The sequence below is a fragment of the Phaseolus vulgaris genome, chromosome 1 (assembly GCF_000499845.2).
Source record: "Phaseolus vulgaris cultivar G19833 chromosome 1, P. vulgaris v2.0, whole genome shotgun sequence".
NCBI lineage: Eukaryota > Viridiplantae > Streptophyta > Magnoliopsida > Fabales > Fabaceae > Phaseolus > Phaseolus vulgaris.
In genome coordinates this window covers 28,183,011-28,197,783 of record NC_023759.2, presented here as the reverse complement: position 1 = coordinate 28,197,783, position 14,773 = coordinate 28,183,011, and the positions used below count along the sequence as shown (strand labels likewise).

Genomic DNA, 14,773 nt, shown 5'->3' with positions numbered 1-14,773 from the left:
CTGAAGGGCTCGCATCATCTCAATAACCTGCTGTAGGGTGAGGCCTCACCCCCGTTTGGTGCAGCAGGCCCTTGCCTCGTACTTCTCATCTCTTGGGTTTTCCTGGTTGTTGCTGGTGGGACAGTGTTTTGTATCGTGCCCCACGATGGGCGCCAAATGTTCCTGCCGGTTGACTCGAAACACCTTCGTACGTCTACGTCACGCTTACGTCCAGAGTCCTCGCGTTCGCGTATGCTTTCCCTGTTATGAGCACCTGAAACACAAAGACAATGGGCGCCCAAGCGGTCGTTTGCACTTTGATGCTCAAGTTAGTACTAGGGTTAGGAAACACCAAAAACTGTATACTCTTGCTCTTGTGTGTGTGTTACGACGCAAGAGAATTTTCCCTTGCCAAGTTTGTTAACTTACTATTTATAGACTGAAACTAGGGTTTCCTGTTTACCTGAAATGGGCTTTTCTGATGGGCGGGCCCAACACTGTTGTTACCTTACTCTTAGGATAACCTAGCGCATGGGGTCCCTAACTGGAGTGCAACCTCTGACAGAATGACCACCTGGATGCCTCCTCGTGTACCTGATCTCTGGGGTCACCCGCCTTTGGGAGTGCCCTAGCTGTTCACGTGTCATGCATGCAGCTCGCCCCTGAACGTGACCCTTGCAGGCCATATCCTTCCAGTGGCTCTTATACTTTGCGTCATGCCTGAACGCGTCGTCCACTCTACTCGCATGGGCACTCGTCATCTAGGCTTCTCCCTTATTGATAACTGGTGTGTGATCTGGGATCCACTTCTCGTGGCCCATCTCTACTGTTTGGGTTTCCGATGTCCGACCTCTCCACACTGTCTAGTGGCAAGTCGGTACATCCTGATGACCGATGTCAGACCACTCTTGGCTCCTTGGCGCACGTGCTTTGCGAGGTACTGGCCCGCGCTGCTCGTGGAACGCGCTTACGTGGCACCAACATTATTAGTGGTTAGTCAATGTCCGGGGACTGGTCAGTACAATGATGAATCAATACAAATTTTGGTGTTATTCTCTTTCTCTTATTTTTTACCACTCACGTTACATTGTTTATGGAATATTAAATAACTTTGAAAAGAACACTTTTTTATAGTTGAAACTGGTTTTTTTTTTAAATACCCACTTTTCAATAGATTTTTCCTCATATAACACTATTTTCACTTTTACTTTTCCATCTAACACCTTTTTGTTTTTATTTCCCTATCTAGCACTCTTTTGTTTTTATTTTCCTATCTAACACCATGTCAAAAGTAAAAAAAAAAAGAATAATAAATTAAAGAGAATTGAGAATTTTTATTTATTTCTGTTTTGTTTTTATTGTTGTTGTTTTTATTTTCTATATTTATTTATTTTTACATTTTTTTCTCATTTTTAAGCATCAAGTGTATCATTTGCATTACTTTTTTTAGTGAATTTAAATATTTATAAATTTGAATTAGAAGAAAATTTGAAATTTAAAAATTAAAAATTAAATATATACAAATTTATGAAAAAATATCAATACAAAGAGAATGAAACAAGATATTTTATTGGTATTTTAATGTAAGTAAATATTACAGGTAAAATAACATTATTTTGCTTTATTGTATTTCTATACTAAATTTGAATTGTGGAGAATAAATTATAATACATTTGTAAATATATTTTTATAATAAACTTTGGATGAAAAAATTATAATAAATTATAATGTTGGTACCAAATTAAATGTTGGTATTTTTTGTTTGTTAAAAGGATATTAAAATAAGTAATAGTAAAAATTAAATAAAATTGTTTGGATATTTTATAAAAAAATATTAACTAAATGGTTTAAAAAATTATAAATAAAAATTAATTTATTCATTGATGATATGTATGTAATAAAAAAATTAAGTGAATAAATTTATTATCATGTTTAATAAAAAATAAAAAATAAATGTATAAATTATAATTTTAAAATAAAAATTAAGAAAAAAATTATATTTAAATTGAAAGATTATGTAAATAATGAGTTATATATAAATATATGTCATAAATTATAATAATAAATCTTATATAAACATATTTAATTATAAATAAATATAAAAAATTATAAAGAGAAATGAAATATGTGGTGAACACTAATTTAAATACAATTTATATATTTATATATTAGTTAAAGGTGGAAAAAGGGAAATACATGAGATTTAAATAACATAAATGTGAATTGATTTTAAATGTTTTCATGTTTATTAGTTGTTAATTATAGAAATGATGTAATATAAGTTGAATATAAAAAAGAAAATAAATTAGAGATTGTCATTTATTTTATATTTTCTTCAATGGTACATTGGATAATTTATGTGAAATGAAACATAATTAATGACGAGAAGTGGACGCTAATAATGTGGAAACACGTCCTTATTACTTTTTATTTTTATTTTGTAAAAACTCATTTGTTTCTTTAATAATTATATTTCTAACTGTTTTAAACATTAAAAATATTTTTTCCAACCAATACATTTATTTTTTTAATGCCTCCAAAATTAAAATTATCAATTATTTTCAATTTATTAATATTTTTTAAATTATTTTATTTTAGTATTCACCACATATTCCATTTATCTTTATAATTTTTTATATTTATTTATAATTAAATATGATTATATAATATTTATTATTATAATTTATGACATATATTTATATATAACTCATTATTTACATAATCTTTCAATTTAAATATAATTTTTCTTAATTTTTATTTTAAAATTATAATTTATACATTTATTTATTTATTAAAACTAATAATAAATTTATTCACTTAATTTTTTTATTATTACATTCATATCATCAATTAATAACTTAATTTTTATTTATAATATTTTAAACCATTTAATTAATTATTTTTATAAATTATCCAAACAATTTTATTTAATTTTTACTATTACTTATTTTAATATCTTTTTAACAAAAAAAAAATACCAACATTATAATTTATTATAATATTTTCATATGAATTTTCTTATAAAATTATATTTACAAATATTCAAATTTACTATAAAAATACAAAAAAGAAAAAAGAAAAATAATGTCACAAGTTTACATTTATTTTACCCATAATATTTACTTACATCAAAATACCAATAAAATATTTTATTTCATTCTTTTTTATTGATATTTCTTCATAAATTTTTATGTATTTAATTTTTATTTTTAAATCACTAAAGAAAACAATGTAAATGCTACACTTGAAGCTTAAAAATAAAAATACAAAAATACAAAAATAAATAAATATAGAAAATAAAGACAACAACAATAAAAATAAAAATAAAATAAAATAATAAATTATTTTTATTTTTATTTTTAGTTTTGAAACTGGGTTAGATAGGGAAATAAAAACAAAAGGATCCAGAAAAATAAAACAAAAAGGTGTTAGATGGAGAAATAAAAGTGGAGATAGTGTTATCTGAGGAAAAGTCTCACTTTTCAGTAATTATTCATTTATTTGTAAAACTTTTTGAATCATTAAAAAATTAATTCAATCTATATTAATAGTATTAAATCTAAAAAGAATGTAAAAAATTCATCTAACCCAATTCAATATTTTTTTTATTTGAATTGAGTAATGAATACGTGAAAAAAATCAAATGTCTAGAGTTCGTATTTGATGTTTATTATTGAAAAGATAATAAAAATTCTTTAGTTTTGGGACTTGTCTAATTCATAAATATATATTAGAAAATCAGATTAATCTTGTCAACTATATATATACACTAGACAATAAAACTAATCTTATTTGAAAAATTGTATTCACACTTGATGAATTTTTGTTTCTCGAAATAGTTCCACGCAAAATTTATGAATAGCATAGAATGTCTTATTGATAACCCATCTGATTGATAAATTTTAAAGAGAGAAAAGTAGAATCATCCAAAATTATTTAAGCGGCTAAATAACTAACTATTATATATTTAAAATTTACCATTTATAAAAAAATTAATAAAACTTTATATATGCAAAGATTAATTAAAAGTATAATATTATGAACGTCTAATAATGTATTGATTAAATTATCCATTTATTTTACACTATGCTTATTTGGGGTTGGAACACTATAAGAGAATTTAGAGAGTATGTGCATTTTAGTTGTTTTGTAATGAAAGAAAAGGGAGTGGAGAAGGAGGAGACACTCCATGGAGTAAGTTTGGTCATTAATGGTGAATGGCCACTATGTTTGTAATGAAAGAAAGGGAGTGGAGGAGGAGGAGACACCCCATGAAGTAAGTTTGGTCATTAATGGTGAATGACAACTATGTTTGTAATGAAAGAAAAGGGAGTGGAGGAGGAGGAGACACCCATGAAGTAAGTTTGGTCATTAATGGTGAATGGCCTATGTTCTTAGCATGACAAATTAATTTTGACCATACATGTTCAATTTACGTTGTTTATGTGAAAAAAAAAAGATCTGTATGTGCCTGAAAGTCCTATAAGAGATTAGGTTTGGAGACATAATCCATTATGGTAAGGGTAATTATGACCATAACCATAATGAATTATGTTTCTAAACCTAATCAGTTATGGAACTTTGGGGTACATTTTAATTGTTTTATTTTACTAAATTGTCTTATGAATGAAAATGATGTACATAGAGGTAGAACATGTATTGGAATTCCTTCCTACTTTCATGTGTACATAATGTTTAGTTTATATTTTAATTGGCTAGGCATGCATGTTGAGACATAGGTTGTGGCTTCCATAGAATAGTGAGAGATTTCATGGTAACTTCATTAAGTGTATATTTGACGGAGGAATCCTTACATTGCATAGAATAGTGATAGATTTTGAGTTGGAAAAAACTAGTAAGAAAAAATTTCAAATGGTCATAACTTTTGATAGAGATGTCAAAATGATATGTGTTAAAATGAAAGTTGCTTAAAATTAGGTAAGGAACTCAATGGTCAACGACTGAGTCCACCCAATTTTCCAAAAATCAATAATTTAACAATATTTTTTTAGTATTTTGAGGTATTTTAGCCTTTTAGTTCACATACCTACACTTGTCAAAAAATTCTAAAAATTGTTCCACATTAAATCTAGAATTTTTTTAATTTAATTTAAAATTACAAATAATGTTAAAAAAAAGTTTGGTATTCCACTTTTTTTTCTTATTTATAATTTTTTATTTAAATATATAAAGACATGATTCAACTTTCATATATACATATTTATTTTTATTTTAGTTCAATTCCTTAACAATTTCAAAATAAGGATATTTTTATAAATGATTAAATTATATAATTAATTCTTTTTCACAATAAAGTCACATCAATCATATCATCTACAATCTTTCCATTTAAATTCACTCATTTTTCCTACATCTAAAACTCAATTCTTCATATAACACTATTTACACTTTTATTTCCCCATCTAGCACCCTTTTGTTTTTATTTCTCTATCTAGTACCATTTTGTTTTTATTTCCCTAACTAGCACAATTTCAAAAGTAAAAAAAAAAAAAAAATTAATTTTGAATGCATTAAAAAAATAAATATTTTTAATGTTTAAAATAGTTATTAATGAATAAAGAAATGAGTTTTTACAGAATAAAAAAAAAGTAATAAATTAAAAATGTTTAGTTTAATTTTTAAGAATGAAGAAAATAAAAAATTAAACCCTACAACAACATAAAAGTTGAATCTATAAACATAAGGACTGATATGGACAAAAGAAAACAATATGATCGAACAAAAAAAATGTTCATATTGTCAAACATAAGGACACACAAAAAGAACGTGTCCAACATTACCGGATCGTCCACTTCTTGTCATTAATTATGGTTCATTTTGCACAAACTATTTAATGTACAATTGAAGAAAATATTAAATGAATGATCATTTCTCATTTATTTTCCTTTTTATGTTCAACATATACTTATTCAATATCATCTGATATCTCTTATCTTTATCTAGTTCTGATTTTTTTTTTTTATATCTTTTATCTTTATCTTATTTTATTTTGGCTTTATTTTATATCTTTTAAGTTTTTAGCTTTTTTTTTGCCATTCTTTATTTATTTATGTTTTTTGTTTTTATTTTTATTGTTGTTGTTTTTATTTATTTATTTTTGCATTTTTCTTCTTCTCATTTTTAAGCATTAAGTGTAGCATTTGCATTAGTTTTTTTCTTTGGATTTTGCATTTAGGGTAGACACTTCAATATTATTTGTGTCCACTACGAATTAATACTAATTGACTTTGTTTTTTTTTTTTAATTATGTCCTATATTTTTTACTTGATATTAACATGATTATATCATCAATAATAATAAAAATAAATACTAGTTAGATTCAACTTTTATGTTGTTGTAGGGTTTAATTTTTTTATTTTCTTCATTCTTAAAAAATATTTAAACTAAACATTTTTAATTTATTACTTTTTTATTTTTATTTTGTAAATGATTATTTCTTTATTCATTAATTATATTTATAACTATTTTAAACATTAAAAATATTTATTTTTTTAATGCATTCAAAATTAAAGTTATCATTTTTTTTTACATTTGAAATGGTGCTAGATAGGGAAATAAAAACAAAATTGTGCTAGATAGAAAAATAAAAACAAAAAGGTGTTAGATAGAGAAATAAAAGTGTAAATAGTGCTATATGAGGAATTGAGTCACATCTTAAACCGCATAATTTTCCACTCACTTTCCCATTGTTCTCTCCCATTTCCACTCCTACCATCTTTCGACTCAATTCCTCATACTATTTACACTTTTATTTTCACATCTAGCATCTTTTTGTTTTTATTTCCCTATCTAGCACCCTTTTGTTTTTATTTCTCTATCTAACATCATTTCAAAAGTAAAATAATAATAATAATAAATTAAAAAAATCGATCATTTTAATTTTGAATGCATTAAAAAATATATTTTTAATGTTTAAAATAGTTAGAAATATAATTAATGAATAAATAAATAAGTTTTTACAAAATAAACATAAAAAAGTAATAAATTAAAAATGTTTAGTTTAATTTTTTTAAGAATGAAAAAATAAAAAATTAAACCCTACCGCAACATAACAGTTAAATCTATAAACAAAAATTAGTATTTATTTTTATTATTATTGAAGATGTAATCAGGTTAATTTCAAGTAAAAAATACAGGACATAATTATATAAAAAAAAAACAAAGTCAATTAGTATTAATTAGTAGTGGACACAAATAATATTGAAGTGTCTACCCAAAATGCAAAATCCTAAAAAAAAACTAATGCAAATGATACACTTAATGCTTAAAAATTAGAAGAAGAAAAATGCAAAAATAAATAAATATAGAAAATAAAAACAACAACAATAAAAATAAAAACAAAAAACATAAATAAATAAAGAATGACAGAAAAAAATAATAACTAAAAACATAAAAGATATAAAATAAAAGCAAAACAAAATAAGATAAAGATAAAAGATATAAAAAGAAATATTGAGGATCCTAAAACCATTAAGGAACATATTTTGGACTTTTATAAAACTCTTTATGCTGAGTCTATTTCTCATGATCAGGATATAGGTAATATGAAAGATTTTATTGTTACTTATGTTCCTAATCTGGTTTCCTCGGAGGAGAATATGATGTTGATGAAATGTCTTGATTTTTTGGAAATCAAGAATGTTGTTTTTAACCTTAATGGTAATAGTGCTCCTAGTCCTGATGGTTTTGGTGGTGTTTTCTATCATTCTTGTTGGGATATTATTGGGGCAGATGTTTGCAATGTTGTCCAACAGTTTTTTAAGCAAAACTTGATTTTCCCTAGAATGAACAGTAATGTTGTATCTCTTATTCCTAAGTTTCAGGGTGTTGAGTCCATCAAATATTACAGGCCAATAGCCTTTGCTAATTTTAAGTTTAAGATTATTTCCAAGATTTTGGCATATCGGCTTGCCCTTGTGGCTACCAGAATAATTTCTCCTAATCAGTATGGGTTTGTGCAGGGGAGACAAATTCAGGATTGTATTGGTATTGCTTCAGAGACTATTAACATGCTCTCTAAAAAGGTTTGAGGAGGTAATGTGGCATACAAAGTTGATATTCATAAAGCCTTTGATACTATGAGTTGGATGTTTTTATTATTAGTTTTGACATGCTTTTGTTTTCACTCCTCGTTTGTCGGTTGGATTAGTACTATTCTCTGGTCTACTATGCTTTCTATCATAATAAATGGCAGTCTGGTGAGTTTTTTTCCTTGTAGTAGAGGGGTTAAACAAGGTGATCCTTTGTCTCCTATACTTTTTTGTCTTGCAGAGGAAGTTCTTAGTAGAGGTCTTTCTAAGCTTGTGAATGATAAGAAGATTCTACATATGGTTGGTCCGGAAGGTTTTCTCACTCCCTCCCATGTTTTGTATGCTGATGACATTTTTGTTTAGGGTTTGTGCAGGGGAGACAAATTCAGGATTGTATTGGTATTGCTTCAAAGGCTATTAACATGCTCTCTAAAAAGGTTTAAGGAGGTAATGTGGCATACAAAGTTGATTGGGTTACTGTTAATTGGGCTACGATTTGTTCTCCCCTTGAGAATGGAGGTTTGAAGATTGTTAACCTTCACCATGAAAATAATGCATTACTTCTTAAGCTTGCTTGGAACTTTGCTTATAGCGACAGGTCTTGGTCTTTGCTCTTGAAAGCCAGGGTTCTTAAATCAACATACGAGTTTAAAATGGTTTATAGATTCTCATCCCTTAGGCCTGGAATTAAGTAGTTTTATTATACTATACTTGATTATACTTCTTGGACTGTTGGTACAAGTTCTTTTATTAATTTATGGAATGATAAATGGTGTTCTACTACTCCTTTAGCACATATTGCAGGGTTATCTGATGGTATTAGCATTCCGAATATAGTTTCTCAGTTTTGGACATGTCGTGATTGGAATATTCCGTTGTCTTCACAGCAAATGCCTCATCTTTTTAGTCATATAATGGTTAGGGCGGATCAGGATGTTCCTAATTGGATTCTAGATGAGTCTAGTCGGTTCACTCTTAAATCGACTAGGACTTTTTTCTTGGAACCAGGAGTTCCCTATTGTTGGGGTAAATTTATTTGGTTTTTAGATATTCCACCTTCCAAAACTCTTGTTCTTTGGAAAAAATTTCATGGGTGGCTTCCTATAGATCAACATATTCAAAATAAATGTCTCCATATTTGTTCTATGTGTACACTTTGTGAAAAGCATGAGGAATCTATTCATCATTTATTTTTTGAATGCCCTAATGCTTTGTATATTTGGATTTGGGTTCGAAAAATTTTTCCTACTTCTGATTTCTCTAATAAGTATGATCTTCTTTCTTTTATTAAGAGTGATGGTAGTCCCTTGGTTAAATTGATTAAGCTTGCTGTGATAACTTTTTCTATTTGGATGTTATGGCGTATGAGGAATTATGCTCGTTTTCAGGATAAGATTGAGGTTTCTAAGACTATTTCAATTATTAAAGATTTAACTTGTCTAGTGGGAAAGTCTTCTAAAGCTTCAATGAAGAATAATATGATGGATTTTAGTGTGATTAAGTTTTTTGGTATTAATACTCGTACTGGTAAAGTTCTTCGTCCTCTTCCTGTTATATGTGAGTTTCCTTCACCAAGCTGGGTTAAAATTAACACTGATGGGGCTGCTAGGGGTTATCCAGGTCTTGCCACTTGTGGATATATTTTTCGTGGGAGTATGAGGGAGATTATTGGAGCTTTCTCTGCGTTTCTTGACGTTCAGTCTGCTTTGGTTGCTGAATTTTGTGGAGTTATATATGCTTTGGAGGAAGCTCAAAAGTTGGGACTTACTAATGTTTGGCTGGAATGTGACTTTGCCTTGGTTTGTGTTGCGTTTACTGCTAGGAAAAATGTTCCTTGGATGTTTCGTAATTGATGAAATACTTGTCTTAATTACTGTGGAAAAATCTGGTTTAGGGTTACTCATATTTTTCGTGAAGGGAATGCGTGTGCTGATAAGTTGACTAATTTAGGATTTATTCATAGAGAATCATTTCATTGATTTCCATCTAGTCTGTTCTTAGAATTCTTTATTAATAGGTACAATCTACCTATGTATCGTTTTTTGTTAACATGGATTTTGGTTTAGTCCCCCCATATTTTTATATATATATTTTTTTAATAATATTTTTTTCATGTGATGACAAATGATTGTTGTTACTTGAGGTGTTAGCCTAGCTGAGATGTCAAGTAGCATAGTGATGCCTAACATGAAAGCTTTTTATAAAAGAAAAGATATAAAAATAAAATAAAAACAAATCAAAATAAGATAAAGATAAGAGATATAAAGCAATACTAAATAAGTATATGTTGGACATAAAAAGAAAAATAAATAAGAGATGATCATTCATTTGATAGTTTTTTCAATGATACATTAAATAGTTTGTACGAAATGAAACATAGTTAATGACGAGAAGTGAATCATCCAGTAATGTTGGGACACATTCTTTTTGTGTGTCCTGGTGTTTGACAATATGAACATTTTTTGTTTTATCTTATTGTTCTCTTATGTCCATATGAGTCCTTATTCGACTTGAGTTAGACATTCCTGTTGAGGTTCTTTTATCTTTATCTTATTTTATTTTGCTTTTATTTTTTATCTTTTAAGTTTTTAGTTATCTTTTTTTTTCTGCCATTCTTTATTTATTTTTGTTTTTTGTTTTATTTTTATTGTTGTTATTTTTATTTTTTATATTTATTTATTTTTGCATTTTTCTTCTTCTCATTTTTAAGCATTAAGTGTAGCATTTGTATTAATTTTTTTTAGGATTTTGCATTTAGTGTAGACACTTCAATATTATTTGTATCCACTACTAATTAATACTAATTGACTTTGTTTTTTTATAATTATGTCATGTATTTTTTACTTGAAATTAACATGATTACATCATCAATAATAATAAAAATAAATACTAATTTATGTTTATAGATTCAACTTTTATGTTGTTGTAGGGTTTAATTTTTTATTTTCTTCATTCTTAAAAAAAATTAAACTAAACATTTTTAATTTATTACTTTTTAATTTTTATTTTGTAAAAACTCATTTATTTATTCATTAATAACTATTTTAAACATTAAAATATTTATTTTTTTAATGTATTCAATTTTTTTTAATTTATTATTATTTTTTTTACTTTTAAAATGATGTTAGATAAAAAAATAAAAACAAAAGAATGTTAGATTAAAAAAAAAGTGTGAGATAGAGAAATAAAAATATAAATAGTGTTATTTGAAAAATTAAATATCATCTTCCAATCAAAGTATTATTGATTGTTTCTATATTTATAAATTACTCCTGTAGTCTTTATATATGGTATTAAAAAAACTTATAAATTTAGGTGATAAGTATTACAAAAAATTAAAAATAACATCTCATTAAGAAAGAGAGTAACTGAGTATGCAAGAATGTGATTACAAAAATATGTTTTCCAAAAAAATAGCAAGAAGTTCTCACATGATGTTAAAAAAACAAGAATATTTATTTATAAAATGTGCCAAAACACAAGTGGCCACATTGAATTTACTATTTGGGAATGCGATTCCTTTGTCCCTGCCAGCCAGTGCTTCTTCATATTTGACATCCATAAAAAAGAGAAGAAGGAAGATTGATGGGCGTAGTTGCACACCCACACTTACACATTCCGTAATCGTTCAAGATGGGACGACTCAGGCTTTTGCTTGCAGATTTCGTTCTGTCTTTCATGTGGGTATGCTCCGGTGTCCTCGTTCGCCTCATCGTCTTCCAACATCTTGGCTTCGACCACTCACCCCTTGGTGAGGTTATCAAAACCTCCTTCTCCGTCGCCAACATGTTCTTCTTCTCCTTTCTCGTCAAGGTTACACGTGGCGCCTACAACCCCCTCACCGTTTTGGCTGATGCTATCTCTGGGAATTTTAACAACTTCCTCTACTGCGTTGGTGCTAGAATCCCCGCACAGGTTCTGCTTTTCTTCTGTTATGAACAAATGAATGTCCTTTTCGTTTTGGGTCTTTCTTTTTCTTTTCTTTTTGATTTTGCTCTACCCCGGTTTTTAAATTAAATGGCTTGGATTGGAGTTTTGAAGAAAATTGGAGGAAGCGGAATTTTTTATTTGTGGGTCTGTCAAAAATTTTCGTTGTAACGAATTAGCATTGGGACGTATGTGAAAGTTGACCTTTTTTGCCCCCCTTTTGACTGAGATTGACTGGGGTTGAATTTCATGCTATTGCTGGTTAATTGTGTTCGTTTTTTTCTTGTTGGCTTGATTGAAAAGTTCAGAAGTTTAGTTGGGTTAGGTGGTGATAATTTTTTAGTGTTGTTGGTTGATGAATTGTCTGAATTGAATTTGTTTGTCGGTTTTTTCTGATGCCGTTATAAGTCAATTGATTTGTTTTTGGAATTTTACGTCTGACTAGGTTTTTGTGATTGGATGAGCTTGTTCCACCCTGCATGATTGTATTCTCTACCCTTTTGTCTTTGCGCTATTGTGCCGGATTTGCTGGCACTGGCAATTATTGAACTTAATAATCAGGTGTTGGGTGGAACCTTTTAGATATTATTTGAATATCTTGATATTTTCAATGTGCAGAAGATGGCTTAACTACATTATGGGAAGTCAACTCTTTGATAGTTAGTTAAAATTTTGAAGCTGCCATAGGATTTCTTTGAATTTGCTCTGAAGATTCAAACTTTGTGCTTTTCTTATGTTTGGACAGTAACACGATTTTCTTGTTATGTTGATCAGTGACATACTGACCTTGATTCATTGCCAAACTATTTTCTTAAGTTATTCGTTGCATTGTGATTGATGCATTCATATTTGAATTAGGTAAATCAAAATTTAGATTCATGTTTATACCTAAACTCCAACTTTGTAGATTTAGAATTACCTTGTGGGAATACCTTCCGATCCATGGATCCTTAATTTCATGAAATCAATCAATTATTGCTATAGAAATCCACTGGCTTATCTGTTTAAAGGCTTATGTCGATGTGCTTAGATGCTTTGTAGATTCCAATTCTCCCTTGCACATGACCATACAGAGACTCACATGCTTTTACATACTTACAAACATCGAAGAAAAAGATTAATCAGGATGCTCGAGTGTTCTCTTACCTTTACAACTATCTAATTCTTGTTGTCTATGCTACAAAGCAACTTCATTAATCACTTTCCTGCAATTGCTTGTTTTCTGTTATACATCTCAACCATAGCCGTGATTATCTCAAAACTCAACATGAATTGAAGATTATCATTGAAATATGAATGTTTGTCAATCTCTCCAGGTGATTGCATCGATTGTTGGCGTTAAATTTCTTATCGAAACCATTCCTGAAGTAGGACAGGGACCACGTTTGAATGTTGACATTCATCAGGGTGCACTCACAGAAGGATTATTAACATTTGCAATTGTAAGCATTTCACTTGGACTTACCACAAAAATTCGCGAAAATTTCTTCATGAAGACTTGGATTTCCAGCCTCTCCAAATTAACACTTCATATTCTTGGTTCTGATCTGACTGGTGGCTGCATGAACCCTGCATCTGTAAGTACTGCTGTATCCAAATTTTCTGTCATCACATTACATTCATCAGACAACTTTGGTCATGTGAAGCATAGAAAGAAACCTTAGTTGTTTTCTTGCTAAGAAACCTTGGTTTGACTTGTTCAGGTAATGGGATGGGCTTATGCACGAGGGGATCACATAACAAAGGAGCACTTCTTTGTATACTGGCTTGCTCCCATAGAGGCAACTATTTTAGCAGTGTGGACAAGCAAATTGCTGGTGCAGCCTGCAAAAGAAGATAACACAGCCTCAAAGAGTAAATCGGATTGAAGAAACTTCATTTTGTGCCAAGTGTCTTTCTTTCCACTTGCTTTCAATTTTTGTTTGTACAGTTTGTGGGATGAATATTTGGCAAGCCAAGAACTTGTACAGGTGTGTAGGTATAATCATTGATCAGAGTGTACTCTGTTGTCAACTTTTGTGTTTTGTAATACTCCATGCTTTTCCAATTGTCCAATTTCATTCACACACGCGTGCATGACTCATGCATTCTACTTTCCTCCTCTATCTTATTAACCACGGCAAACACTGCTGTGTAATACATAGATAAAGATGAAAAGGCAAGGAAACTCACGTATAAACGTTGATTTTTTTCAAATGCAGAACAACAATGCAACACCACTGTTGACAATGTTATTTTATCATGATATATTTTTTGATTCATGGGATTTTCAAAATAAATCTCATTATATATATATATATATATATATATATATACACACACACGAGGCATATCGTTTGTTGTTGTAAGTTAAAAGTGAATTTTGAGTACAAAATATCTTTTAACTTAATTTTAATTTGTAAAGACATTAATTTAATTGTTTTCATCTTGATGTATGAAAATAGAAGAATTATCTAACTGGCTTCTTGGGATTTTTCACACAGTTGTTAGGTAACATTATTTGCTAAGCACAAGAACGAGTTATAAAACCATTGTCTGCCATAGATAATTTATTTTAATTAAAAAAAATAGATAATTTACACAATACCATCAAACATAACCCTCTCGATTTGTAATAAACTTGTCAAATTCTTAATTCTTAGCAATTCAAGTCTTTGTCATTATATTTGTTATCTAATCTTCAGAACTACAATGTTCCTTCAAATCATCATTGTAATCATCATGATTGTCTACATCTTCATAATTATTATCCTCTTCTTCTTCTTCATCATTATCTGTTTTTCTATGACGTTCTTGTTCAAAAGCATGTGGGAGCT

General features: G+C 28.6%; 1 protein-coding gene across 1 annotated transcript; it reads left to right on the top strand.

The window, feature by feature from the left end:
• Nucleotides 1-11,498: 11,498 nt before the first annotated feature.
• On the top strand, nucleotides 11,499-14,021 carry LOC137813836 (probable aquaporin SIP2-1). Its single transcript, XM_068616278.1, has 3 exons — nucleotides 11,499-11,945; nucleotides 13,274-13,534; nucleotides 13,661-14,021. The coding sequence occupies exons 1-3, from the start codon at nucleotides 11,664-11,666 to the stop codon at nucleotides 13,823-13,825; spliced, it is 708 nt and encodes a 235-aa protein (XP_068472379.1). The 5' UTR covers nucleotides 11,499-11,663; the 3' UTR covers nucleotides 13,826-14,021.
• The last annotated feature ends 752 nt before the right edge of the window (nucleotides 14,022-14,773 follow it).